The sequence below is a fragment of the Microcebus murinus genome, chromosome 8 (assembly GCF_040939455.1).
Source record: "Microcebus murinus isolate Inina chromosome 8, M.murinus_Inina_mat1.0, whole genome shotgun sequence".
Classification (NCBI taxonomy): domain Eukaryota; kingdom Metazoa; phylum Chordata; class Mammalia; order Primates; family Cheirogaleidae; genus Microcebus; species Microcebus murinus.
The window spans coordinates 14,319,257-14,344,024 of record NC_134111.1 but is presented as its reverse complement, the minus strand read 5'-3'; the positions used below and the strand labels follow the sequence as shown (position 1 = coordinate 14,344,024).

Here is a 24,768-nt window from a genome sequence, read left to right as displayed (position 1 = left end):
TGAAAGGGGCAAAACCCTACTACTCCACATTATATTTTACCCCATGCTACCACTGTGAACAATCTAGGAACTAGATTCAATGAGCAAAGTTATTCACAAGGCCAAAGTATCTCAGAGGACATAATAATTTTCATTATCAATAGTGTTAATTGTTATTAATACTAAAAAAATCCACTTCCATAGCTATATGTAATCTTTGTGAATATTCTTGATTAACTAATTCTTCACAGAAACCAAAATTATCTAAATAATATACCTAAAAATGTCTTCATTGGATAGGAATAAAACACTGACATAAACATCATCTTTTCTTTATTAGACATCACTTGCTCAACCATACGAACATGAGTTTGGTTTAGTCTAGTCTGATATATTCTCATAGATATGTGCGATACAATTATTACAATTGTATTATTTACTTTTTTGAAGATTCTCATTTATTCTCTTTGGAGCTGGAGGTGTGTGTCAGACAGGATGCTGGAAGCCAACAGGCAGCCAGATTTATTAAAATTGTTTGCAATTGTTTTGGAATTTGTCTTCTTGAAAGTCAGCGTTCTGACTCATATCCAGAGCCAGTCAGTCCATTTTGAGCAATTCAAAACCCTAGTTACATGCCCTTGAGCATCTGATGGATTTTTTCTGCTCTCCATTTTCTCTCTGAATAATTTTGTAAATAGCTATCTTCTAGTCATCGAGAGCTAATTAGAAATTTTTAAAAAATATTGGTCAGCCGGGCGTGGTTGCTCACGCCTGTAATCCTAGCACTCTGGGAGGCTGAGGCAGGCAGATTGCTCTAGGTCTGGAGTTCGAAACCAGCCTGAGCAAGACCACATCTCTACCAAAAATAGAAAGAAATTAATTGACCAACTAAAATACATATATACAAAAAAAAAAATTAGCTGGGCATGGTGGTGCATGCCTGTAGTCCTAGCTACTCGGGAGGCTGAGAGAGAAGGATCTCTTGATCCCAGGAGTTTGAGGTTGCTGTGAGCTAAGCTGACGCCACAGCACTAACCCAGGCAAAAAAAGTGAGACTCTGTCTCAAAAAAAAAAAAAAAAAAAAATTGGTCAAAGAATGCAAAATTTTATTTATATGAGAGGAATAAGTTTTTGATATCTCTTGCACAGCAGGATGACCATAGTTAATAATAAAGTATTGTATGTTTCAAAATTGCTGAGAGTAAATTTCAGGTGTCTCATCACAAAAAGTGATGGGTGAGGTTATCAATATGTTAATTTAATCACTAAAATTTAATTATTAAATGTGTTTATTTAATTATTTCACATAGTGTGTATAAACACACATTATAGTCCATAAGTATACCCAATTATAATTTGTCCATTAAAATCATATTAATAAAAAAATTTTAAATAACAAAACATCAAGTTTTTAAGTTAATTTATGGTGAAATTTAAGCAAATAAAATATATTTTTAAGGGAATTTGAAGGTCTTGAAGTTGATAACAGAAATAATTTTTATTTCTCCTCCCTTTTGATCTTTCAGAATACTTCACTGTGCAGTTTTGTTGATGCGTAACCATGCATTGGAAAAATTTCTGTAGCCTATCTGCACTATCGAATGTAGATGCACTATTGAATGCAGATATTTAAATAGAACAATGCAAATAAATTAGTGTTTTAGTTTGCTTGTGTAACATGTATAAGTATTCAAGGAAGTTCAATTTTTGACAAACATTAAATAATAATGGCAGTTTATTATAGAGCTGTCTCCCTGTCTCCCACTTCACTTTAAATAAAAGGAAACAGACCCAAAGAAATACAGAAACTGCCAAGTATATTTAACGTAGTCTTGATACCAGAGTAAAAAATATCTTGACTCCTAAGAAGGTGTGGCTCTTACTATGCCTGGCTGAGTATTCCATTCAAAATCCCTTTTAATGAAATGCAAAAAATAAATTACAATCCCTTAATACCTTATATATATGAGAAGTGGCTAGGTGTACTTTTCACTTAAACTTTTTAGGAAAGACAGTTGAGTTAAATATACATATGTTTATCTGTATGTATGTATATGCACACACATTACAGATAGATGATAGATATCTACATATAGATCTGGCTCTATTTGTCTCTAACTAGCTATTTTACTACCAGCTAGTTAGCTGGAAAACATTATAAAATGAATGGAAAAGAGAAAAAGGTTTTGGTTGTTTTAACTTGGCTGCAGTCACCATATTTGTTTTTAGTGTGTTTTGAATATCTCAATAAATACCACCTATGTCATGATTCCGTCCATCTAAATATTTTCAATTCTTGTTGAAATACTGCCTATGTGAACAAAGGGAAATAGCCTTGGCTGAATTACACACACATACACATATATGTACACACACACACACACACACATACACTACTACCACAAAGCCAGCAACACCTATTGTTATGAAACATCACACTGCTTCTCTTCCCTTCTTTCCCTCTATAAATCTGGCTGAAATAATCCAGTTTAAGTATGAAGTTATTCCTTCTCTTAGAAATGTGTAGAGATTTTTCTACCTCTACTTCTTGATAATGTTTCTGCAACATTGTTGAAATGGCACTTTTTTGTCTTATTCGTTTGTTATTTTCCAACTGTTTATTGGACCCCTGCTATCTGTTGAATATTTCACGTTCTGTAGATACAATGGTGAACAAAGCACGTTTTTCAGACTAATAATAAGCAAATTCTCAACTAAAAATACAAGAAAATGCAAGCCAGTGTTAAATCCTTGTGGGAAAATAACACAGGGCGAAGGCTAGAAAATGATCAGGTGGTTAGGAAAAGCCCACTATGGAGGTAACATTTCAAGGTTAGGTTGAAGAGTTTTGTAGGTCACAAGACAATAATTACGAAGAATCTAGGGTGCGAACTGTCTTAGATCTATTCTAAGAACACTATATATATAGTGTGTGTATAGATGTGGAGAATGGAACAATAAGAACCCAGTGAGATAACCAGAGGGTATATTATGTTGAATTTTGTAGATCAAGGTTTTGTTTTGTGAGCAATAGACACACTTTGAAGAAAGACAGTAGTAATATTTCAGTTGTATTTTTAAAGAACATTCTGTCTACTATATGAGGAGTGCATTCTAGGGGTATTAAAGTAGAAACTGAGAGACTACTTTTAAGGCTACTGTAAATGCACAAATGAGAGAAGATGCAGGGTTTGTACCATGCACAAAGGTGCTAATGGAGAAAGTAAAAAGAAGGTGGTTGAAGGATTTGTTTGGAGATGGGGTGGGCAGGGCTTTCTTTACTAATTGCTTTTAGCCTGTTGGAAATAGAGGGATCAACATCTTGTCTCCAGGTTCTTAAATGTCATTAAATGGGTAATTTTATTTTTAATATTTTTCAACAAATTTTGCTAATAGTCTGTTTAGTATTTAGTTGTTAAATGTATATGTTTATGTGTGCTATTATATATAAAATTATAATAGGCTGGGCATGGTGGCTCATGCCTGTAATCCCAGCTCTCTGGGAGGCTGAGGTGGGAGGATCACTTGAGCTCAGGAGTTTGAGACCAGCCTGAGCAAGAGTGAGACCCTGTCTCTACTAAAAATAGAAAAATTAGAGCATCATGGTGGCACATGTCTGTAGTCCCAGCTACCCAGGAAGCTGAGGCAGGAGGATCGCTTGAGCCCAGGAGTTTAAGGTTGCTGTGAGCTAGGCTGACACTACGGCACTCTACTCAGGGCAACAGAGTGAGACTCTGCATCAAAAAAAAAGAAAAAGAAAAAGAAAAAGAGAAAGAAAGAAAGAAAGAAAGAAAGAAAGAAAGAAAGAAAGAAAGAAAGAAAGAAAGAAAGAAAGAAAGAAAGAAAGAAAGAAAGAAAGAAAGAAAGAAAGAAAGAAAGAAAGAAAGAAAGAAAGAAAGAAAGAAAGAAAGAAAGAAAGAAAGAAAGAAAGAAAGAAAGAGTACAATAGAGAAATTTTCAGAGGTTTGGTTAAAAAAAATGCAATAAAATTACCAAATTTACATAGAACACAGAAAATGAATATACTATTTTGTTTATTATTACTTGACTCATTCAATGATTTTGTTGTTGTTTTTCTTTTTTCTTTTCTTTTTTTTTGAGATAGGGTTTCCGCTCTCTCACCCCTGCTAGACTGCAGTGGCATTGTCATAGCTCACTGCAAACTCAAACTCCTGGGTTCAAACGAATGGTCTGCCTCAGCCTCCTGTGTAGCTGGGACTACAGACATGTGCCACCATGCCTGGCTAATTTTCCTATTTTTTGTAGAGACAGGGCCTCACTCTTGCTCAGGCTGGTCTTGAACTCCTGGCTGCAAGCAATCTTCCCACGTTAACCTCCCAAAGTGCTAGGATCACAGGTGTGAGCCACCACACCCAGATTCATTCAGTAATTTTTATGTACCTTTATCTTCCCCCATACTGTAATAGCTGCTGAAGATACAATTGTAAGAAAACAGAAGTGTTTCTGCCATAGTGATTTCATAGTCTATTAAGAGAAACAGGACTAATGTTTCTCTAACATTGCACTAATGTTATAATTATGCACTAATTAAATAATGCACTAATTAAATAATTACAAGTATAAACATTGATAATCTATGATATGAAATGAAAGTGAAGTATAGGAATATAACAATAAAAGTAAAATATTACTTTCACTTTTATTGCTCAATAGCCATATTAGAACTTCTAATATATTAGCCTGATCTATTTTGAAGAAGTCATAGAAAGCTTCTCTAATGAAATAAAGATGAGTAGAGAGAAGTTTACTAGGCAATAATAGAGCTTAAGTGCTGTGGGGCTAGCATGAGACTTGGAGCATTAGACACTCCTAAAGGGTGCCAGTGTGGCAGGGAGCACAAGGAAGGAGGAGACAGATGAGTTTGGGGAAGCAGGTAGGAGCCAGCTCATTTGGGTCATGGTGTTGGAGTTTCAAAAATGATCAGATTTGCTTTTGAAACAAAAATCTTTCTGGTGAAGTTAAAGAATAAATTAAAGTTGTGGCTAGGAGAGGACAAATAACCTATTGGATGACCTAGGCTTGAGATCATAAGAAAATGCACTTAGGCACGGTGGCAGTGGAGAAGTGAAAGATTTGAAAAATAGCAAGAAGTAAAATAAAGTAGCAATGAGGGCGATAGTGGTTGGAGGCAGTGGCTAGAAGGGAGTAGCAAGGATAATTCCTGACATCTTGGTGGTTGGACTTAATGAATAGGAGAGTTAACCATTGAGGTGGGGGAAGCCTGGGTAAGAACCAGGTTCGAGGGTTTGTTTGGATGAAAATACCTATTAAGCTATATTTAGTAAATCAGTGGGGATAGCTGTCAAACAATATTCAAAATGTCATATTTCTTGGTTCAAATGTTGTAATTAAGACTTTAATTAAAAAATAGTTGATGTTGACATAATTAATGAAGTTCTTATTGATTTAGAAATACAGAAATATATAAGCTTATTCAAAGCCAAATTTGATTATCTTTTGATTATCTGTTTGATTATCTACTATCTTTTGATTAAGTAGTCATGATATATTTTTTTTCATCTTTCAAGAAACTTCTCACTAGTTTATGAATTTCTTAAAAGAAAAGGCCAACCAAGCCTTAGCCAACTTTGTGTCTAGAGTAATGATGACATACCACAAAATAGACATTTAATACACATTTTTTGAATTAATTACATTTATTTTCTTCTTCACATATTATCATTTCTGAAAATATCAGATTCAGAGTGGTCTGTCAAAGAACACAGGAGAAAAAGGAAATTTAATGAATTTTTATAAAATTTGAATTAGCCACAAAAATAATTTATAAACCAAAAAAAAAAAAAAAGATTTTCCTTACCCAGTAAAATTATGAGCCCATGAGATAACAAGCAACTAAAGTGGTGCTCTGATTACTGAAAATGAATAATATTTATTTTCAGCAAAGAGGAGAGGAAACAGTCTGAGGACAGGAAACAATTACTTGATTCTTCACAACATATCTTTATTATTTGGGGAACATTGTTAATTGGTAGGATGTTCTAGAAACTTACATAAATGTAGGAAGAAACTTTACCTCATCCTTAAATGTATTCTTTGCTTGCTAGCCATTGAAATATTTCTTAAACTTTAGTTTCAGGAAAATCTAGCCATATCTTAAAAAATTCACATTTACATAAGTAAAATACACCTCTTGTAATTGATATTTTTTCTAGTTTTTGGCTAACAGGAAACTAAGACCCAAATTTAAAGCTTACTTTTAGCAATTATGAAAGAATTTAGAGCATGGAAATTATACTAATTCATTCTGACTTCATTATACTGCTCATCAATTTATTTTTTCTCTTTTTCCCTAATTTTCTCCTTCTCTCTTTCTCCACATAGCTAATAAATAAATAGATAAAAAGGTAGAGAGACCAGAGAGAGAGATACAGTGATATTTCTGTGTGTGTATATGTAAAAGCTATATTGAGATATATTTCAAATGCCATAATTTTTATCCATTTGAAGTGTACAGTTCAATGGTTTTTAGTGTACTCACGGAATTGTGCAACCATCACCACTATCTAATTTTAGACTATTTTCAACAGCTCCAAAAGAAATCTTTACACATTAACAGCCCTTCTCCATCCCCACTTCTTTCTCTGCAGCCTCAGACAATTATTAATCTATGTTGTCTCTATGGATTTGCCTGTTCTGTATATTTCAGATAAACGGAATCTACAATGTGTAGTCTTTTGTGACTGGCTTCTTTTACTTATCATAATATGTTCTAGGTTTATCTTCATGTTAGCATTCATCAGTACTTTATTCTTTTTTACTGCTCAATAATATTTCATTGTATAAATATATCGCTTTTTGTTTATTCATTCATCAGTTAATGGACATTTTTTTCCACGTTTTGGCTATTATGAATAATGCTTCTATGAACATTTGTGTGCAGATTTGGTATGGACATATATTTTCATTTCATTTGGTATGTTTCCACTCTTGAGGAGTGGAATTGTGAGTAATATGGTAACTTTATGCTTAGCATCCTGAAGAACTGAAAAATTATCCTCCAAAGTTGTCTTTCTACCAGCAGTATAAGAGGGGACTGATTTCTTCACCATCCTCTACAATGTGTGTTCTTATCTATTTGATTTTATCCATTTTAGTAGGTATGAAATAATATCCTATCATGGCTTTGATTTCTATTTTGTTAATTAACTAATGATATTGAGGATTGTTTCATGTGCTTATTGACCATTGGTATATCTTCTTTGGAGAAATGTTAGTTCAAATCCTTTGTCCACATCTGAAATTGAGCTTTTTGTCTTCCTATTGTTGAATGTTCTTTGTATATGGATAATTGAAGTTTCTTGTCAAATACATGATTTCCAGATGTTTCCTTCCAGGCATGCTGTCTTTCACTTTCTGGATGGTGCCCTTGGTGTACAAGATTTTATTACTGATGATGTCAAATTTATTTTTTCTTTTGTTTTATGCAGATTGTTCTTAATTTAAATTAACTTCTATTTTTTGTATAGGAGTATTATAGTTTTTATTCTTACATTTAGCTCTATGATTCATGTTGAGTTGATTTTTGAATATTATATGAAGAAGGGGGTACAAATTCATTCTTTTGCAAGTGGGCATACCATCGTTCATGCAACTTTTTCTTTGAAAAAAAATTATTTTTTCCCCATCAAATGATCTTGGCACCTTTGTCAATGTTAATTGGCTACAGATTCATGAGTTTATCTCTGGACTCTCTATTCTATTGATCAATTAATATATGTCTATTCTTATGCTGGTAGCACAGTCTTGATTACTATAGCTTCATAGTAAGACTTGAAATTGAGATGTGTAAGTCCTTGAACATCGTTCTTCTTTTTCAAAATTGGATTTCTGGATCCCTTGTATTTCCATATAAATTTTAAGATCAGCTAGTAAATTTTAGCAAAAAAATAGAAAGCTGATATTTTGATGTTGATAGGGATTGCATTGCCTCTGTGTATCAATTTGGAAAATATTGCTGTCTTGACAAAGTTAAATTTTCTGATCCCTGGGCATGCACTATCTTTCATTTTTATATAGAGCTTTTAAAAATTTTGTAAAAGAATGTTTTATGTTTTCAGTGTAAAAATCTTATACTTTAAAAAATTATTCATACATATTAAATTGTTTATGTGGCTATTATAAATGGGATTGCTTACTTCATTTCATTTTTTGGATTGTTTGCAGCTAGTGCACAGAAATGCAAAAATTTATGTATATTGCTCTTTTATCCTACCACATTGTTTAGTAGTATGTTTTAGTAGACTTCTTAGGATTTTCCAAATGTAAAATCACATCATCTGTTAAAAAGTTGTTGATGTTTTGCCTATTCCCAGTTCGTTTAATATTTTTATCATGACAAGGTGTTGGAATTTGCTAAGTAAATTTTGTGCATTGATTGAGGTATTTATGTCTTTAAATTTTTTTTATGGATATGATGTTTAACATTAAATGATTTTTTGAACAATTAACAAAACTTGTTATTTCTAGGATAAATCCCATTTCACAGTGTTATATAATTCTTTGTATATGTTCTTGGGCTCTGTTGGTATTTTGTTCAGAATTTCTGTTTATATTCATAACAGATATCAGTCTGTAGCTTTCTTTTCTAGTGATTTTTTTTCTGGTTTTGGTATCAAGATAATACTGACCTAAAAGAATGAGTAGCAAAGTATTCCCTCCTTTTATTATTTGGAAGAGTTTGCAAAGATGTGTTATTATCTGAACTCACCAATCAAGCCATAGGGCCAGGGCTTGTTTTTGATGAAAAAATTTCTGACTACTATTAATATTTTAATTCTTTTACATGTTACAGATCTATTTCAATTACATATTTTTTTCCAAAATTTATGTTGGATTTGGAAATTTGTATCTTTCTAACTTTGTCCTATTGATCTAAATAATCTAATTTGTTGACATACAGTTTTTATTGTATTTCTTATTATATTTTTATTCCTGATTTTAGTAATTTGAATTTTTTAATTTTTTTTCATCCATCTAGCTAAAGATTTGTTCATTTTATTTTTCTTTTCAAGGAACCAACTCTTGGTTTTATTGATTTTCTTCACTGTTTTTCTAGTCTGAATTTAATTTATTTCCACTCTAATCTTTATTATTTCCTTCCTTCTGCTTGTTTGTGTTAACTTTTCTTATCTTTTTTCTACTTTTTTTAGATAGAAGATTAAACTATTAATTTCAGTTACATTTGTTTTCTTTTCTTTCCTTTTTTCTTTCTTTTTTTCTTTTATGATATAGGTATTTATAGCGAGAAAATTTTCTCTAAGCTCTATTTTATCTGTATACCATAAATTTTGGTAGTTTGTGTTTTCATATTTATTCTTCTCAAAGAAAGCATTTTCTCATTTCTCGCAACAACATCATTCTTAACCCATTGGTTATTTAGGTGACTATTATTTAGTGTCCACATATTTGTGAATTTCCCAAAATGGTCTCCATTATTAATTTCTAATTTTGTTGTGGTTAGAGAACACATTTTGCATAATTTTAACACATTTGCATTTATTGAGACTTCTTTTATGGCCTAAGATATGGTCTATCCTATAAAATCGTTTGTATGGACTGCATTAGATTGTATATTCTGTTAATATTTTCAATGTTTGTAAGATTTTTTTTGCTTTATGATGTTGCTCAAGTCTTCTTTTATCTTGTTGATGTTTTGCCTAATGGTTTTGTCCATTACTGACATTGAGATTTTGTTTGTTTGTTTTTTCTTTTTTTTTTTTTTTGAGACAGAGTCTCACTTTGTTGCTCAGGCTAGAGTGAGTGCCATGGCATCAGCCTAGCTCACAGCAACCTCAGACTCCTGGGCTCAAGCAATCCTTCTGCCTCAGCCTCCCAAGTAGCTGGGACTACAGGCATGCACCACCACTCCCAGCTAATTTTTTCTGTATATATTAGTTGGCCAATTAATTTATTTCTATTTATAGTAGAGATGGGGTCTCACTCTTGCTCAGGCTGGTTTTGAACTCCTGACCTTGAGCAATCCACCCGCCTCAGCCTCCCAGAGTGTTAGGATTACAGGCATGAGCCACCGTGCCCGGCCTGACATTGAGATTTTGAATTCTCCAAATATTATTGTTCAGTTGTTTATTTTCTGCTTCAATTGTGTCAATTTTTATTTCATGTATTTTGGGACTGTATGATGAGGTGTATATATGTGATATGTTTCTGATAGAATGGCCCTCTTATTGTTACACTATTTCTTTTTGTCTCTAGTAACATTTTTTTCTTTAGAGTCTATTTTGTGTGTTATTAGTGAACCTACTCCATCTCCGCTTTATTTATTACTTGCATTGTGTATCTTTTCCACTCTGTGTCTTAAGTCTAGAATGTGCCCTTTGTATACAGCATATAGTTGGATAGTGTTTTATTTTTATCCATTCGGTCAACTATCGCTTTTTGATTCATGTATCTGAACTATTTGTACTTAATGCAATTATTGATAAGGCAGATCTTATTTCAGCCATTTGATATTTTTTTTATATATCTCTTATGTCATTTTTGTTTCTCCATTCTTTTATCTCTGACCTGTTTTTTGTTAAATAAATATTTTCCACTGTACCTTTTGCATTCCAAATTTGTTTTTTTACTTTATTTTTTGAATTATTTATTTAGCCATTGTGTTTGGAATTTCAACTATCATCTTAATTTAGAAAAAGGTTCAGATTAAATATTAACTTAATTTCAATAGAGTACAAAAGTTATTCCAAATTACTTTCATGCTTCTCTCTCCTTCGTACTATTATTGTCATTTAAGTTATATCTTTAAACACTATAACCAAACCAACAGAGTTTTATAAGTATGTGTGAAGCTATATTATAAAACAGGAGAAGAAAGGATTTACAAACAAATGTACTAATGCTGTTTTTCATAATACCCTTTCTAGGTCATTTTATGCCTTCATGTGGATTCAAGTTACTGTTTAGTTTCTTCATTTCAGCCTGAAGGTCTTTCTATAGTGTTCTAGGGCAGTTCTGATAGTAATCATTGCAGTCAGGTTTTGTATATCTAGAAATGGTTCAATGGCTCTTTCCTTTTTGAGTGAGAGTTTAGCTCAGTATAGAATTCTTTGTTGACAATCATTTTCCTTTTAATGCTTTGAAGATGTCATCCTAATACTTTTCTGGCCACTATGATTTCTTATGAAAAGACAGCTGTTAATCTTAATGAAGATCCCTTATACCTGATGTTATTTTCTTGTGCCATTTTTATTATTTTATTTTTGTTTGAGTTTTGTCAATTTGACTTTGAAGTGTCTATGCGAGAATGTTTGTTTGTTCTACTTGGAATTTTTTAGGCTTCTTGAATAGGTACGTTAATACGTTTCATCAAATTGGGAAGTTTCAAGTCATTATTTTTTGAAATTTTTTCTGCTCCTTTCCCTTTTTCTTCTCTGTCTTTAGTTTTTAGACCAATGGCTTTCCTTCTTCTCTTTTATTATTGTTTATATTCCACTCTATACATCATTTGTGTATGTCCTTTAAACATAGTAACATTTACTAGATATTTTTATAAAATATAGTCAAATTATGAGTGCAGATATTTTCAGTCTCCTCCATTGACATTTTTGAAAGCAAGAGGATGAAACAGGTTAGAAAATATAAATGTCATATTACACTATCCAATATGAGAGTTACTAGCTACATGGAACTATGTAAATTTATTTTTAAATTGATTAAAATCACATAAAATTAAAAATTCTATCCTTCAGTCATATCAGCCACATTTCAAGTGTTCAATAGCCAAATAAAACTAGCAGCTACCACAATGGAAAGTGTAAATATGAAACATCCTTATCATCACAGAAAGTTCTAGTAGAACTGGCACAGATTTTATATATATATATATATATATATAAAATTAAAAAAATTCTCTTCTCATCACTCAGTACCCCTTTTTGAAGGTAGCCATGTAAATATTTGTATATATAAAAAAATTCTACACAATTATGTCTGTATATATCTTCATAGAACTCTATGTAAACTATATAATATTCTAAAATAAATAAACTCATATATGTATGTACATGTATGTACGTAAGTGTGTGTGTATGTTTGTGTACAGTATATTTAATTTCAACAGTATGGATGATTTGTACTTTCAATCTACTTAATAACGTAACTTGAAGATCTTTTTGTATGAGCCCTGTTATTTTTTTCTAATGTAATTTAATGGCTACATAGAATTTTCTTATATATTTTGTTTAATTATTTTCCTATTACACAACTGCTGAAAAAACAAAACAAAACAAAAAATAATTGACAGCCGTGTTTCAAATATATTTGTGGGCTAAAATCATACCAGTAGTACTGATGAGTCAAAGGAAAGGTCAATTGGAATTTTATTAGGTAGTATCAAATTGCAGTATTCACACCCACCAATAATATATGGCATTACTTACCTGTTAGTCTACTCTTGTTATCACTGGGTATTGTCATGTATCTTAATTATTATCAATTTGGCTGATGAAAAATAGCATTTAATTGTCACATTGATTTGCAGTTATTTAATTATGAGAAAGGTTAAGCATCGTCTTTTCATATGTGCATTGTCAATTGATTTTTTTGTGTATATGAGTTTCTTTGCAGAAGTCTTTCAGATTGGGACTTTGCAAGTGATACTCATGTGCAGTGACATTTTTTTTCTGTAGATATTTTTACTTAGCCTGACTCTCACTGGGATTATTCATTCACCAGCATTTGGAAAATCTGGTGAAAAGATGCTCTGTATTTTGAACCTTTTAGTAGACCTGTATCTGTTATTAGCTGATCTGAAAAAAATGAATGAATGAAAGGGAAGGAGAAACAAAGAGAAAACTTGTGAGACAATTTCTATAATGAACTTATTCAGCTATAACTACCTGTTCAATAAAAGTTAGAGGAATCATCTGCCCCATAGGGTTGGAAATGTTAACCCTAAAATTTCCTTCAATTTTCCAAATGAGACAAAATTAATCTAAAAAAAAAAAAGAAAAAAAGCATATGAAAGGAATACCTTCATCAAGGATTAGAATTAATCCAACCTCTATCTGAGAGGAAAGACACTGATATTAATATTCAATATGCTTCAAAAATGATTGGAGCTATTAATGAACATTTTTGAGAAAGTGAACAATAGAAAAAATGATTTTTGGCTTTGTGCCATTAAAATGCAAGTAAATGTCAACTCAACTGGTGAATGTTTTAATTCAGCTCCTAAGCGCAGCTTGAGGAGACCAGGGAGGCTGGCACCTGTGACTGGGAGACAACAAAAGAGAACCTTGTCCTTCTTCAAAGCAGGGAATTTGGCTCAAGACATTGAATCTGGAGGCAGCACCCAATTGTTCTTTATTGTCATTCCCCTGGATTTGACTTGATTTGATAGATTCTCTTTCTTTCCGCAAGTAAGCAGAAAATTCTCACCACCGGGGAAGTAAATCTAATATTAATCTTTTCCTTTACTGCTGCTCTTTGCTTTAGCATAGAAGGGTCATTTATGATATCTCTGTTTATCAAATGGCTACTGAACAAATGATCAAGAAGCAGCAAATCAATTTATTATAATGAATCCTGAGCATGAGGTGTGATATTCCATTTGTTCATATATTCAAGAAATATTGATGTTCAAAGCTGAAAATCTGGGCCTTGTTATTATCTTTTTTTTTCAAGTGAATTGCATATTCAGAATCTTCTTACTTGTCATATCCTCATTATTATTTTTTAGAGGCAGGGTCTCATCCTGTTCCCTGGGCTAAAGTGCAGTGGCACACTCATAGCTCACGGCAACCTCAAACTCCTGGGCTCAAGAGATCTTCCTGCTTCAGCTTCCGAAGTAGCTGGGACTACAGGCACGTGCCTCTACCCTTGGCTAATTCTTTATATTTTATAGAGACAGAGTCTCACTACATTGCCCAGGCTGGTCTCAAATTCCTGGCCTCAAGCAATTCTCCTGCCTCAGCCTTCCAAAGTTCTGGGATTATAGGCATGAGCCACCATGCCTGGCCATATCCTTGTATTTTTTGTTGTTTGTATCCTGTGTCTATTATAATCTCATGTTACAGTTAGAGAACACAGATATTTTAGTATATATTGAAACCAATATGCTAAGTTGTAAATGATAAAAATATGGTGAAAAGCATTAATTGACACTGAAAACGTTAATGTAATTAATATAAAAACTCTTCCAAATCAATTAAAAAAAGAACAAAAGACGTAAATATACTTCTCACCAAAAGATGTATTGTTCATAAACAAAAAGATCTTAACATAATTTATAAACAGAAATATTTATTAACAAAGAGAGCATTTTGTACCTATCTTACTTGCAAAGTTTAACTTTGATATTACCAAGTAATAGAAAGAATGGGAAATATTTAATAATGAAGCTTATTACTCATTGATAGCAGGAGTATAATTTGTGTTTTTACTTTGGGCAACAGTTTGTCATTATTTTGTGAAGTAGAACATTCACATGCCCTACAACCCACAAATTCCTCCCTAGGTATATACCATAAGAAAACAATTGCACATATAGATCAAGAAACAATAACAGGAAGGTCTATTGAGCCACATTTGTGAATAACTGCTGGTCTCCACAACTGTGCTTAACAGCTATTAATGGACTTTTCTGAGAAAATTGACAATAATGAATAGCATTCAACTTTGGAGCATTCAAGTGAAAGTTTAGTAAATTACAAGTCAACTTTTAAACTAATTCACTGTGTAAATTACTTTTATATCCCTGGGAGTCTGACGAATGTCTAAGTTTGCCTTGCTACAAATACATGTTCGCCTACATGATATATTATTTAGTCTTGGTTGATTTTGAGCTTTTAAAAGAAGCATCAAGAAGTCCATGATCTTCTTATATTTCCCTTTAAGGTTCAGCTTTTGTTACTGATTCATATTCATTTGCATTTAACTATAATTCACTTTTTTATGACTATAGGTTATCCCATTCTTTTCATGTGATTTTCATGGTTATTTGATTTGCCATTCTTTTTATATATCATAATATATCAGTTGTTTACCTGATACTCAAATTTAATTGGGCACCTTGTATTTTTATTTGCTAAATTTATCATGAATAACATGCTAAGAGACAAAAATTATGATTAACCCAATTCAAGAGAGAAAATAGAAAAGAACAAGTAAATATATATATATTAGTTTGTTTTGTGTTGCTATAAAGGAATACCTGAGGCTGGGTAATTTATAAAGAAAAGAAATTTATTCAGTTCCTAGTTCTACAGGCTGTACAAGAAGCATGGCATCAGCATCTGCATTGGGTGAGGGCTTCAGGAAGCTTCCATTCATGGTGGAAAGCAAAGGGGAGTAGGCATGTGTAGAGATCACTTAGTGAGCGAAGGGAGATGCCAGGCTCTTTTTTAACAGCCAGCTCTTTTGGAAACTGATAGATTTGGTAAATTACTACCAGGAGAATGGCACCAAGCCATTTATGATGGATCTGACCCCATGACCCAAACACTTTTCATTAGGCTCCACCTCCAACATTGGAGATCAAATTTCAACATAAGGTTTGGAAGCATCAAATATCCAAATTATAGCAATATCAAATATGATAATACTGAGGAATAGGTAAGAATATATGAAATCTGCCACAAGTAAATATTATTTTTAGTTACTAACCTATGTTTTCTCTTGTTATTTGGAATTATTAATTATAATACTAAACTAACAGTGTTATAGCAACTTTAAGATCCTTTGAACCTTACAAAAAATTGATTATCTGTCAAGAATATTTACACTTCAAAGCACTATTGTTCCACAGTTCTATCTCATTTAAAAAAGAAAATTCAGCAAGGATAAACAATTTTTAATTTTTTAATCAAATCAATATCGGACATTATAGTTTCCCTTTATTTTATGAATATGGGAATTGAAAAGCTTTTGGTAGCCATTTCTTTGTCTATACCAGAAATGAAATCATATTACTAACTGAAACACTTGAAATGTACATATCATATTATAAAATAACTATATTATTTACATTTCTGTAATCATACTTTCTAAAATTATCTAAAATTAATCATACTTTCTAAAATCCTGATGCAGTATTACAGAATGAATTTAAGTAATTTGCTACTGAACAACTGTAGTCCATCCGTCTTATTTTATAAACATTATATCAGATACATTGCATAAGGCAAATATCTAAAAATTATGTAGAATTATCCAGAAATTCTTATGTGATATTTTTAGGACTTCCATAGCTTTTACTTTCTTTCTCTATCTTGTATTCTTTAATGCAGCAGTACTTGAATGTACCATCATTATTTAAGAAAAGCATTTATTTGAAATATGATGATTAGAAAGCACTAAGACATTTTGAAGGGTCATTAGACCAGCACAAACTGAACTTCAAAGAAATAATTTGCATAAATAAGCAATTTACAAGATCCCTTTCTTTCTTTTTTTCAGCCATATCTTTCCTAATTTATTGAGTTTTAGGTGGAGAAGTATTGGCATTCTTTTCAAAGTCACCTTGTCTGCTCTGTTTTTATATTTTGGTTTTTTTTAAGTTATTAATAGAATTCAGTGATCATTAATTTTTACCTTCTGTTAAAAATTGTTTTTTAAATGTTTTAGTGTATGTCCTATGATATAAATCAATAGAATATTATTTTGGCTGTTTACATTTATTGAGCAGTAAAATTATGTGAGGTGGTCTACATGGATTAGTAGGTACTGATTCAATAGTCTTAAAAAGTTCCTCATTGAACCATGGCATTTTCTGCATCGAATTGTTTTATAAAATATTCCAGTATCAATAAAAGGCATGGTACCAAAAAATATATATATAGAGAGAAACCATTGATTATACTTATACAGCATAGATGTTGTGAGTATCATAAAAGAAATATAATTCAAGCACTATACTACTTGGTTGGGTAGCTAAGAAATGAAAACATGAAAAAATAAACAATAAAATATTTTATTAAAAATTTTTCTTCATACTTACAGTTATAACTATAGAGAACAAATATGGCTTTGTTTAGAGCTAAAAGAAAAAAAATATCTATCTACTTGCTTTTTTTCTGTTCCTGGGCAGTGAAAGAGAGCCCAGTACTGACATGATTCCATGGACTCCTGTCTCTCTAGCTTCTCTTAATTTCCCTTCTCCTCTTTTCAAGTAAATAGTAACCCTTCTCCCTCCTCTCATACACCTAAGGCCTATTGGCTTCTAAAAACCCTTCCTCATGCTCAAGCCAGGTAATTTAATCGTGTATAGACTGCACTGTGAAGGAATATATCAGGAAACATATCCCTAATATATACTTAATTACATGTTTAAAAATTCATGTTTTATTTTTCTAAATATAATGAGACATGATTTTTCTAAACATTTTGGTTAGGTATCAATAAACTAATAATGAGACTGGTTAGTGAGGGAAGATATACCCTAAATAAATTATATATAAAGAGTGTGTGTGAATGTGTTAAGGGAATTGATGGAGTGGAGGTTGAGAGAGCAGGGAAAGGACCATAGGATCTATGAAGACTTACATTCTTGTTTTCATCATTCTCTATCTGTTAAAGATGTACCCATTTATACTTTCAAGATTATTCAGCTGAAGTTCCTGGGTCAGGATTTTTTTGCAAATAGAGATGCTTATAGATAGTTTTGTCACCAGCTTGTACCAGGATCAAGAACAATACTCATCCTAACTGCGCAGTCCCTACTTTACTGTCATTTCTCAATTCCAAGGCAACCAAGTCCTCCATACCAACTTGTGTTAATTTTAACCACATCTCTTATTCTCCTCTTGTTCAGTGCTTTCTCAGCCTCCAGCCATACAAATGAATATTTTATATTTTCTGGCACATCTGACATTTAAGTTTGTGTTTAATGATTTCTTGCCATGATCTTTAATATCTGACATCTTGGGACACCATCATTATCTCATTTCTACCTCTAGTTATAATGTTTCTGACAAAGGTGAATCATTGCCATGGAGCCTCTTAATAGGGACATTACTGTGGCAATAAAAGATGTAAATTGCAGTTCTAAACAACCTGGAAGAGCAATCAAGAAACAGTGATCAATTGTTAGATGAACTGCACATATAATTATATACATGTGAGGTCAGATGAATCACTTGAGCTAAGAAGGACAGGGAAGGCTTAAAGAAGAAGGATTGGAGAAATATTTTAGAGAAATACAATTTGAATAGGAAAAAGAGAAAGGGGAAGCTATTATAGCAGGTGGAACAGGTTGAACAAATATATATGAGGAAGAAAATGTTCACATTTAAAGAATAAAAATAATAGTAAGTAATACTCAGAATAACTGCATTTTACTGATCCATTCCTGGTAGAACATGTCATTTGAAGGGATTTGTCACTTTTCTTCAGAGGTGATGCATTTGTATTGAACATAATCTTTCATCTAATACACTGTATAAATGATTTCAGGAATCTCTATAAAACTCTAGGATTTTTATACACCAATCCTGTGCATTTCCTATGGGCTATCCTTTAGGGCATATAATCATCACATATATGGCATTGGAATGTCTAAAATTTTCCTCAGAATATGCATGTTTTTCTTTTTTCCCCAAGTTAGAATGTTGCAAAAGTAGAACTCACCCAGTGATAAAAGCTTTAAAACCCAGAGTCATTTTGTATACTTCCTTCTTTCTCAGTCTTCAGATCTAATCCTTGATTCTTTTAGTTTTAATTCACAATCTCCCTTCTTTCCTCTCACTCCCTCTGCTTCCTCCTTAAGTTCTTGGTATTGCTTGTCTGGATTGTCATGAGAGCTTCTTAGCAGATCTCATAACCTCAAGATATAATCAGATCTAACTCATTTTCTACCGAAACTCCATGGTAATAGTTCTAAATTTGAATCTGGTTTTGATGCTTCCTTGGCTTTAGATTTTGCCATTCATGATTACAGTGATTGACTCTGCCGTATTTATGTTGGTAATCATGTATGCATTATTAATATTAGCAGTAATCCATGCCACCGTCCCCCACTTCCTGGAAATTGTTTTAAGCTACTTGTGCATTTTGTGAAAATTACTCTCACAATGTAGTCTACATTACTACCAAATATACAAAAAGGATGCAATCCTGTTCTTTATACCTCATTGCATTGTCTTCTTTCCTCGCATTCTTGCTATGGCAATCATGACTTTACCAAAAACTAGCAAAGTGGTATCCCTCAGGCAGAACCTGCCCCTTATATATATGTAAAATGATGGAATTATAATTTATAAAGTCATGAGATTGTAAGTTAAAATTTAGATTTCAAACTTTTTTTGAAAAAATTTGGAAAACCAGCACCAAAATGTGCACTTTCCTGCAAGGCAGTATTTATCCAGAGCTAAGGAGCTATTGCTCCTTTAGACAGACAGCCTGACCACACCTTTGATACTCAATTCTCACTCAGATAGCTTCCTTCTTACTCTTCATTCATACCTAGTTGTTTAAGTCATTTAGGTTTTGAATCCCTGCTCTACTCTCAGCTGTACAGATTCATGATGTTAGTTTTATTCTGCACAATATCAGATGGAAAAGCCCCTTGCAGAACTTATTTCCCAACTTTGTAATTTCTTCAGTGTCTACCATGTTGCTTGCCGTATAGTGAATTGTTCAATAGATGAGTTTGCGCAGAATTGAATGATATACACACATGGCATACAACAAAACGTTCCCCAAACTGCTTGAAATTACCTGAAATCATGCATTTGTTTCTCAACTTGATTAAATGGCTTGTCTTTTTGGTTTAATTGGTTTAGTTAATCACCTGTATATTCATTTTACGTTGTTTATCCTGCCTTGCCTTCCTTCAGTGGAAAGTTTCTAGATGGCAGGATTCATTAATTTCACTGCCCTTTGTACCATATTGACTATCAAAAAATGCACTGGTAGGCATCATTGCTGAATAATGGGAATAAACACATGTAGAAACCATATCTGTATTTTTTTTCATTTCAATGGTAATTAAGTTGTTAAATATGTAGGTAACATAATCACATTATTGGCGATAATAAACTTCCCAAAACACTAATTTGAAGCCATATCAAGTTGAGATTCAACTGGAACTACTTAATGTCTGTAATTAGGATGATGTTGACGAAGGGGTCTCCTGTGACTACTAGGAAGAATTAATCCCCCAAATGCAACAGATGATAACATCAGTGGCTTATACTAAGAGGGCCTGGCCTAAGATTTCTAGCATCCCCTGGTCCCTTGACTAAGCTGCCAACATGTGTTTCCTGCTTGTGTGTCATCAGGAAGTTTCTTTGCTGTACCAGTGACCTGCTCACAACTCTTTAAATTCAGAGAAGGTTCAGCAGCTTAGGCCCCTGAAAAGATATTTGGAAAGTTTCCCAGTTTGTGTGCTGTATAAGCTGGAGGCAGTATAGTGATAATTAATAAAGTGCCAGACTGGATAATTGTAGGAACTGTAAAAGATACTAAAACGTTGTTACCGGAGGCACAGACGCACCTGTGAAAGCGTGAAGTTAATTTGTGTGAGGAACATCAAATGGGGATGCATGGGGATGAGGGAGGTGAGATTTCCTTTAAATAATTCAGACTTCAGACAGAGAAGCTCTCTACTGAAAAAAAAAAAAAAAAAAAAACCCAAAACCTGCTGGTGAGATAACGTGAGGCTTATGAAAAGAGGCACCTCCTGAATTATCCTGCTGTATATGTTTCTCTGTGACCTTGAGAAAAGTTTAACAACTGTGACATTGGAGTTTTCTAATACCCACAGGATGGACACGATGACCTTATCTCTTAGCCAATTTTTAACTAACAATAGAACATCTGATACTGTTCCCTTAACGGTTTCTTTAAGAATAATACACTTCCTGAGAGTGTAATGTGGGGAAAGATGACCTTGTGTCTACGATGTTACCTTAAATCCGCCATAGATTAATTTCTGTCACATTTTAATATACAATAAGTTAATGACACACACAGAGAGAGATATAGAGACAGAGACAGAGACGGAGAATGAGGATAGTTAGCTCACATTATTGCCCTGAGGACTCTTAAGGATTGTTGATAAGTGCAAAGTTCTTAGCAACTTGCAGATCACATGATAGATGAGTAACCAATAGTAGCTGCTGGTGTCATTGTTGTTATTTTCATTATTATTGAAATGGAGCATTTACAAAATGAAAATGAAAATTCTTGAGATGAATTATTGTCATGGACAATTTTATCTTGGCAAAACTGTCAAATCTGGGCATTATTGCCATTAGATGGGATGCCTTTCTGACCACTACATTCTCTTGCATATCTGGCTCAGAGATTAACAAATTATCTCATTCCAACGATAATTCCCTGATACCAACTGGGTGTCCTACTATTCAATTGACTTCTGTTACTAACTCTCTGGAGTTAGGGCAGACCCTACAAGTTTAGGGCAAAATCCCTTAATTTTGATACTAACTACCATAAATTAGTGCAGACCCACAGATATAAAAGTTCAATTCCCCAAGACTGCCTCTGCGTCAGATGCCAGCTGCAAGTTTCAAGTCCTGAGGACACCTGCATTCTGTCCAACTTGGGTACAAATGAGAAGGTTCCTGTTACCCTCTTGAGGTTGGAAGGTTGAATAATTCCTTAGAATAACTCACAGAACTCCAGAAAGAGCTATACTTATGAGTGTCAGTTTATCATAAAGCTACAAGAGAACAGGTAGATGAAGAGGTATACAGGGTGATGCTCAAAAGGGTACCGAACTCAGGAATCTGTTTTTTTGGAGTTAGGACACATCACCTTCCCAGTACATTGATGTGTTCACCAACATTCAGAGTATTTTTTTTAATCAGGGTCTCATTACTTAGGTGCAATTTATTAAATCACTGGCTAGAGGTTCAATCTCAAATCTTTAGCTATTCTTCTCTATTAAGTCTTGGAGTGGGGCTGCAAGTCTAACCTTATATTCACATGGTTGAGGTGATCAGATGACCAGCCCCACCCTGAAGCTATAAACTACCCAACCCCGTGCAAAACCTCCTCTTTTGTCTCCTTAGCATAAACTCAGATATGATTCAAAAGAGTTTGCTATGAATAGGAAAAGACATTTCTATCCCTCTGGAGATTTCAAGGGTTTCTGGACCTCTGAGTCGGGAAACAGGGACAAAGACCAAATAAGCTTTTTATTATTCTACTCAAACTTCCAAATATTGATCAGTTTGAGTTACTTATCCTATTCATTGTGTTTTGGGGTCCCTATGTTAAAACAAACCAAAACCCTTACTTCACCTTTTTCTGTTCTTCATAGATAGGAGTGTTGTGTAAACCACCCTCACATAAAGTGCGTAAAATTATTTATGTATATATTTCTATGCAAATACCATGCAAATTATCTCATTTGCTTAAAATTCAGATGCAATTTATTTTGGATTTTTTAAAAATATATTTTGGAGGTTTTTGATCTATCAACACAATTTGTTTGCCTTCTCTTTAGATATGAATTAAAGAAATATCTCTATTTCAAATAAAATTTCTCCATCCTCAATGTATTTCTCTTTTGTTGTGTAGTTTAAATTCCTTCTGCCACCAAGTCTGTTCAATTATTAGATTACAGGCTCAAAATCAGTCAGGTACAGTGTAGTTGCTGTTTGATATCAAATAGAGCAATCAGTTATGAATTCATGTTTTAATCTCTTTCACCTGGAAGTTTCTTTTAAAGAGAGTCTTTATTAAAAGTGTCTTTTAAAAATATACATATTCAACCAGTAAGAACATAGAAACAGAAAATCATGGCAAACAGAATGCCAATATTTCTTTTAATACTACATGCAACTATAAAATAATTTTGTTTTCTTAAAGGTTTCAATGATCTTTTGGCCTCTTTTTCCTAATAATAAAAATATTAACATACTCTTTAAGATATAAAATATAGAAAAATGTATTAACAACTTTTTCTTACTGAAATGTCTAAGTTGACCTTTCTAAGTTTTTATATCCATCTGAACAATCATACATACATGCATATATATGCATATATCTGATGTAAAGCATGCCCCTGGCTGACAGCAAAATGGACTAGGAAAGGCGAATTAAGCTGCTCAAAGTTAAAACAGAACCAGGTGACCATAGTTGGGTGAGGGCGCAATCAAGTATACTGTTCTCAGCAAGATGTAAAAGTGTCACTAGACCTCCCTTTCAACAATCAAGCCAAACCAATTCCTGGTGTCAGTGCTTAAATAAAACGTGCTCCACCAGCAGTTTGAAAGAAACATCTGACAAAGACTTCTGGTTTGGGATTGGAAACCACCCAATCAGGACTCGATTATTTTAACCAATCGGAACTGTACAAGTTTGAATCCTTCATTTGCATAAATGGACTTGATTGAAAATAGGAACGCAAACTTTTCCTGTTTAAGCCAACACTGCTGTGTTCTGTGGAGAGCACACTTTCACTTGTGCTGAAGGTTGTGCCGGTCTGCACATTTTTTTTTTTTATTTTTTTAGTAGAAAATAAAGCTCTCCCTTTTTCTTCTGAAGAGCTCATGGTCTTTTGTTAACAATAATAGAAGTGAGAATGCCATTTCATAGTGCTGTGAGAATTGAGATATATTTCAATATTTATATATCCAAATTAATGTTAAAAATCTCTGTTATTAAGCTTTTAAGATAACACTTTCTTTCCCTTTTTTTTTTTTTTTTTTTTTTTTTTTTTCCCCGTAGGTAACCTTCAAAGCATCGAGACATTCAGTTTCTCCGGATTTAAAATATGTTCTTCTGGCATATGATGTCAAACAGGTAAAGGAATAATCTTTGAGAAAACTTTTCCTTGTGATGCCTTCAGGTGACAGTTCATAACTTTACTTAGCCATCTGCTCACCTAGGGAAAATGTGACATGTCCAGTAACTACATGAGGACCCCGAAGATTACTTTGCACAAGAGAGAGTTGGGGATAAAGTCCTTTCTTCTGTACCTGGCTAGCAAATAATTGGGATATTTTGTCAGGGGCCTGTGCAGATCTAAGTCATCTCTTTTCAGAGGGGAATCTGGCAGTGTTGAGCAAATCCAGCAAATGGGGGATTCTGAAATCTTCGGGATATACATACTTGAGTGTTTCATGTGTGTACAAATTAGGGACTTTTCTTCTGGCTGTGCCCTGAGCTCCTACAGTATATTGGGGAAAGACTGATGAAAACATTGATTCAGGTTGTAGTCAATGGATTATTTGGGAGTATTTGAATGTAAACTTTGGTGTTGTAGAAGATTCTGGCAAGAAATTAATTCTGAAGGAATGAAGTATTCTAATTGCAATTAGTGTTTCATTATTCCATGGTAGCTTCAAAGCACAATTAGAGCAATATGTGTGGTTGTTTAGTATTTTGTACTTAAATATAATTCACATGGTTAAAAAGCAAAGTAAATGTTGAAAAGGCAATTCAGCAGATTAGTATCTGTAAAGAATAAATGATTGGAAATCATTCAAGAAAGTTTATGAGCTTGAAGAAGAACAATAAAAATTTATGGACTTAAGGCAGGAAGCCTCATATAATGCTTTGAAAGCCTTTGAACACATGGAATTTCACAGTTCAAAAGACCTGCTATTTGATTATTTTAGTCCTTTAGAATATACATGTGCTATATTTTTTAGAGGAGTTTTTTTTTATTTAAAATAATTGATTTACACTGAAAAAGACAGGAAGATTATTATCAAAGGCATCTTTTCTTATTATATATTTTGGCCTTTTCCCTTAACTTTTGCTGTATGTTATCTTTATTTATTGAGATTTTGTAAATCATATGCTGTATTAAGAAAA

At 32.9% G+C, this 24,768-nt stretch overlaps 1 protein-coding gene across 1 annotated transcript in view; it reads left to right on the top strand.

Moving 5' to 3' along the window:
- The window catches only part of DPP10 (dipeptidyl peptidase like 10), a 641,699-nt gene that overhangs the window by 307,473 nt on the left and 309,458 nt on the right, over nt 1-24,768 (top strand). The window contains exon 5 of the mRNA XM_020288521.2: nt 23,677-23,751. Within this exon, the coding sequence (XP_020144110.2) occupies nt 23,677-23,751 (75 nt within the window). The remainder of the gene's footprint in view (nt 1-23,676; nt 23,752-24,768) is intronic.